The 6,000-nt window shown below is 45.1% G+C and overlaps 1 protein-coding gene across 1 annotated transcript in view; it reads left to right on the top strand.

Annotated features, from left to right (window-relative positions):
* Window positions 1-2,055: 2,055 nt before the first annotated feature.
* Window positions 2,056-6,000, top strand: part of LRRK2 (leucine rich repeat kinase 2) — a 109,733-nt gene continuing 105,788 nt past the window's right edge. The window contains exons 1-2 of the mRNA XM_090042051.1: window positions 2,056-2,409; window positions 2,498-2,583. Of these exons, the coding sequence (XP_089898177.1) occupies window positions 2,277-2,409; window positions 2,498-2,583 (219 nt within the window). The 5' untranslated portion in view covers window positions 2,056-2,276. The remainder of the gene's footprint in view (window positions 2,410-2,497; window positions 2,584-6,000) is intronic.

Genomic DNA, 6,000 nt, shown 5'->3' with positions numbered 1-6,000 from the left:
GCAATTTAGTGATAGCTGCCAGCAGTTTAAGTTTGCACCTTGCAAGAGCAGCGAAAAGTGCCAAAAATAAGGCAGTTAGAGGTTAAAAAGTTATAGACAGTATATATAACATTTAGCTTTTCTACTATTAATATTGCTCCATCTTGCCTTAAAATAGTTTGCTAATCATGGCAAAAATATTCCCATTTCTTATTCTTGCAAGCCACGCTTTAGGAATGATTTGATGTTTAGTGGCAGCTGTTATAACTATTATGAAAACACATCAGGTTGTGTATTTGAAATTCGTTAAATCAATTTGATTAAAATATTGTAATTTTGATTTCCTTAAAGGTGTTTACGTAGGCACAAAGGAAGTGTGCACTGATTTATAACCAGATAGATACATTAAGGCTAGAAAATTTGCTTTGATTTGAAATTTGCTTTTTCAGATGGCCTACCATAAGAGGTTATCAGTATTTTCCTTACTGAATTGACCAGTTGTTTTGTGAGTTTCTATAATTAGATATAATCAAGTGGAAGCTATTTTTCTTCTGTGCAAAAGCTCTACAACCCCAGTTTGGGAAACCAGATCACACAGACTTAGCTCTCCAAAATACATGTCAGCAAGATGAAGGAGCACACCACTCTCCACCTCTTCCAAACACCCTTATTTAGTGAGACGGGTTCTATTCACCCTTTTTACCACCATGAGGCCCTCCAAGTCGTGTTAGTTGAAGAAAAATCACCACCTGGTCCCCAACAGCCACACAGGGAGGTAAACAGGTCACAGCCCAGGCTTGCTCCTCCCTTCAAAGGGGTTTGTTACCTTAGCTGCATGGTTCCCAGGTTTGCTTTCTTACCCCGCCCCCCCTTAAGAACCTCTGTACTAGCTTAGGCTAAGGAGCAACTTAGGTATCCTATACGTTGACAGTGGCAAATAATGGATGTTTTAGAGAAACTAAAAGAACCAGGGAATTTGTAGAATTCTATCTGCGATCATACCATTTTGGTTAGCAGCAGCATAATAACATTTTGACTTTGAATATTATATGCAATAGCCCCCTATAAACCTGTCTTCCATAACCTAACACCTAACTCAGTTATATTACTGGCTTGAACATCCCGGGACAATGAATTCCACAATTTAAAATTATACATTGCGTAAAGAAGTATTTTTGTTTTAGGTGACTCCTAGCATTGGATGTGGGTTAAGAAATAAAGCTGTGTAGAAGGATATTTTCATTGGTCAGGGATGAAGAATGCAAGTGGTTGGGGCGGATCACTTTAGATTCTTCCTCCCACTTTAGGGAAGAGGGGAAGGGTTGTACTTTCTCATTATTATTTTATTGTCTCCCTTTTGTCATAAGCCACCCCAAGACTGTGTGAAAAGGTGTCACATGTACACAAGGATTGCTAGATTTAAGACACAGTTCCACCAATTTTTTTTTTCATTCCATGGATTTTTCTAGATGGTTGTTTCCCCCCACAAGCCTTTTAGCCTTTTCAGCTTCTCCTTATATGGAGGCCTTTCCACAGGCCTGATTTAGCTTTCTTGCCCCCACTCTCTTCCTTCACTAGTTGCAGCGTAGGAAAGTTCACCATGGACTTTCTAGTGACACAGCAGCACCTCTGCTTCATTCCCTTTCCTAGCAGCACTTCCTATCCTGTTTGCCTTGTCAGCTGGACGCTCACAGCAGCAGCCTGTCCTTGGAGACCCACCAATGCCCTTCAATCCATCTCTGGGGACAGGGAACCCACAATTTAGTCCCATCCCTGTGGGCAGCCAGGCCCGTGGGGTTGCTCAGTGCAGTTTTATCTGCACTTCCGTGGGTTTGTAAGTCTTTCTGGAACTCTCTGCCTGGGTCTGCCTGCAGCTGGGACTCGCTCCTCCCCTCCTCATGGCGAATGCCCAGGCCCCCTCCCTACTCAACAGACTACAGGGCCCCGCACCGCCTCACGCCGGGGCTGGGACGGCGACACAGCGTCCTGCACGCTGCCCTCTCGCTCAATGCCCTGAGAAACGGTCGGACGGGTGAGGAGACACCCCCACCCACAATGCACCCCCACCCCCCTTGCGCCGACCTCCTCTGCCTAGGGCGCAGTACTAGCTGAGCCCCGCGGAACCCTCCCTTATAGGGACGGGGGCGGGCCCGCAGGACCAGCACCGCCACCGGATTGGACTGCGCGGCTGTCAGTGGCACCGCCCCCGAGGATGGAGCCGCGGCAGCACCGCCTACAGGCGGTCGGGGATAGTGCCGGCCCCGCCCGGGCGGGACAGAGGCGGGCGGTGCGGGGTGATGGCCGAGTCGCAGGACGAGGCGGCCCTCGCCAAGCTGCTCGTGCGGCTACAGCACGTGCGGGACGGGCAGCGCCTGGACACGCTCGTGCAGACGCTGCGGGACGTGCTGGCGCTGGCGGCGCTGCCCACCGGTGAGACCTCCTCCCCTCCGCCCCGTCCCGTGTCCCCCCCCGCCTCCCAGCCTGCCGCGGCTGTAACTCGTCTGCTCTCCCCGCGCAGCCCCCGCGCTCTTCCGCGGCCGCGCCGCCCACGTGCCGCTGCTGCTGGTGCTGGACTCCTATGCGAGCGCCGCCGGGCTGCAGCAGGTAGGTGACCCCGGCCCGCGGGGCCCCAGCGCGGGGGGGCTGGGGCTGGAGGTGCTGCTCGGCTTCCCCTGGCGCGCAGCCCGGGCTGGGTGCGGGGAGGGACCGCGGGGAAAGACCGATGGGCTTTTGTGGGGTCACTCGGAAAGTGAGCTGGGTCTGAGCAGGGGGTCCTGTCCGGTCCCCCGCCCGCGTTCCTCTCTCATATGCAGCCTCCACATTTAAGGTCTGGGACAGCGGTTCCCAAAGTTTGACAAATTGCGCACCGCTACTTTAAAAGATAGGGCCTTTGCGAGTACCACCAGCAACTTTTTGTCCTATCGAGTCATTATAATAGGTCTGTTAACACGTACTTCTGACAGGTGGTCTGTAGCCTGTACTGCAGATTGGGAACCGCTGGTGAAGGTGGGGATGTCCAAATCAGAACTGCCTACAATAGCTACCTCTTCTCCAAGAATTTGTCCCTGCCCCTTTTTGTATCTAGGTAAATGGGCAGCTGTTGGTGAAAGTGAGCACCACGCTTGAATGACTCGCTGCAAGAAAAAGAACTTCCCTTTTTTTAGTTTTAAACTGACGACTTGGGCGTTTTCTTTTACGACCTCTAGTTCTTGTATTGTGAGCGTGAACGAGAAATCCCTGTGTACTTTCTTTCTTATTTGCATCCCCCAGCCTCTCTTTTATAAATTGACTAGGCCTGAATAGTTTTCAAGTTTTCCAAACTGAACAGGCACTATCTTCTCAGCAGTCAGATAATTTGATGCTTTACCTTTAGAGGATGTTTACAGATGATACAATGTTTGGATGTGTGCTTTGCATTTTGAAAGGAATTGGCATCATTAGAACCTTCTTGGTGTCTTTTAAAATGTCAGGTTGTTTAGAAGCCAGACTTAAATCATAAATAGCTGATCTAAATAATGGGGAAAGAACAAGTGAGAATTTGCGATGTTAAAAAATTTTGATTAAAGCAGCAGTTGGGAACCTATACCCTGGGAGCTGGATCCAGGCCACAGAACCATTGGATCCAACCCATGGAGCTGGATGGGGCTTTGGAAACAAGCGACTTCTCCTGAGCCATCAATGAGCTGGCAGAGAAGTACTGGCAGTGGTCAGGTATTAATTCAAGCTTGCCTTGTAGCCAAGATGGATCACTGTATCCTGCTGCCTAAAACCTTTGCCAGCCACTGGATTAAAGTATGAATTTGTGTCTTTGCTTCATTCTATGACATGTAGTTATTACAATAATAATAATTCCAACTGCTGCTTTAATTTGAGAACCTCTAAGCAATTTGCAAATACAAAACATTTAAGAAATTAAGTAATTAAGAAATTAAGTAATTAAGAAAGATATGGGGATTCATCTTCAATCCATTTTAGAGTTGAACAGGGATTTAATAATACTTAGCCAGGCCACATGAAAATTTAGAACAGGAAAGGAAAATTATTGCATCCATCAAATAGCAGCGGTGCATAGTTGTGCTACTAGTACATGTCTGTGGGGAACACCTGTGCCTGTGTGCTCTGGTACATGGCAAGTTGCCCCCCAGTCAGGTAGGGGAGGCTGGGACCAGCACGCATAGGCTGTCCTCAGCAGCCTTACCTAGGTCCTGGGGGCCTCCCAGGGCTCCAGCGATGGTGAACTGAGCACACGGAGCCTGACCGGAAACTGAAGAAAGGCTCCGGTAAGCTAGGCTCTGGTTTTGGATGTCACATGCTGCCACCATGTGCACTACCCACTCTTTTTTTGGCATGGGTTTTTAAATTAGCAGCGCAGCAAATATCTGCATGTGCAGTGCATGTGGTTTGTGGCACCACTGACAGGTATGTGGTGCTGCAAATCACATGTGTGCGCTCATCTAGATGCCTCAGTTTTATTTCAAGTGGTGAGTCCTCAGCCAGTATAGAACTCATATCTTTAAAATGCTGTAACTTTACTTTCCCCACTTACTATTTTCATGATATTTTAGAAGTATAGTGCACTAATGTATTCAGTGCTCTTTGCTATGTCTAATATGACTCAAGCGCAATAGCTGCGACATTTGAGGCTGAGTTTACTGCTGTGGTGGTGTACTATAGTCCTGGATTTTGAAGCAGTGTGCCTACACTTTTCAGTTGTCTGGACAAGCAAATGGATCAGTAGCTCTTCTGGTTTTATGGCACTGAAATGAATGACCTGCATTTTTGGATAACTTTGAGTAAGGGCTGCATCTGAGGTGATGGATATATTTCCTCCTGGTTCAGCTGGTCACAAAATAACTTGCTGTGTTGTTGTCCATCAAGTGTGCCAAGTAAAAGTCTCTTTGTCTCCTTCTTTCAGATTAATAGTGTGGGCACCAATGCAAGTTGGACTGTGCAAACTTCTCTGTAAGAAGTGAAAAACTTTTGGATTTTAAAAAAGTCAAAGGTGATAATGCCTTTGACAGAAATAAAGAACTATATATTTAGCTCTACAGCAAATATGGTTTCCTTCTGCAACCACTGGGTGTCAGTTATTGGCACTCATATCAGCGGTTCACAAACTCTGAAAGATTGTGCACCACCAATTTAAAATGATACAACCTTAAGTACCACCAGCAAATTTTTGTCATGTAAAGTAATTATAATAAATTTGTTAACGCGTACCACTGACAAGTTGTCTGCATACCACTAGTGGTACCTGTACCAGAGATTGGGAATCACTGCATTATATGATAGAATAAAAGACGCATTTAAATTCAAGTCAGTTGATGGTTATCATCAGCTTTACTTCTTCAGTTAGAGATTTGAGCCAGTGTAATACAAATTAATTGTATGCTAGGAATGAAAAAGGAGCTGATTTAAAACAAACTAGATTTGAAGACTGCCATCAAGTGTGGCCATGTATAAATGACATACTTCAGTACTTATAAGATTATGTTTGTTTGTTTTTTCCTTCCAATTTAAGATTTTTGTTCTATGATGATTAATTTGGAACACATACTTTTTCTGGAAAATTATTTAATAATTCTTCTGCAAAAGATTTAACAAGTTTTCAAGATCAGCAAACCAAATAGAAATAACCTGATAACATTTGAATTATGTAAGGGAAAATTTAAAGCCATTATTAAACTAATGTTTATCATATTCTGAATGTTACAAACAGCAGTGAGGTTTTTAAGAAGAGGGATTTAAAAATGCAGTTTATTAAGCAAAGCAAAACATTCATTAGTGACTATCAGTACCATGTTTTTATTATATAAATCTGAAAGTTATACCCTGTTTACTGTTACTAAGAAATTGTGTTTTGTCCTGTTAGTAACAGGATATAGTTGTAACTTTATACATAAATTAGTTTGGTTTTGGAACTACTCAGCATCCAAGGGGCTAAATCATTGAAATACTGTTCAAATTTGCTGATGACACTAAAATGTGGGGGATGTGGGCATGCTAGAAGGGAGGAATAGG

The sequence above is a fragment of the Crocodylus siamensis genome, chromosome 4, assembly GCF_052110815.1.
Source record: "Crocodylus siamensis isolate JL-2025a chromosome 4, ASM5211081v1, whole genome shotgun sequence".
NCBI lineage: Eukaryota > Metazoa > Chordata > Crocodylia > Crocodylidae > Crocodylus > Crocodylus siamensis.
Note: the sequence above shows the minus strand (reverse complement) of the source record. Positions and strands in the feature narration are given on the sequence as shown.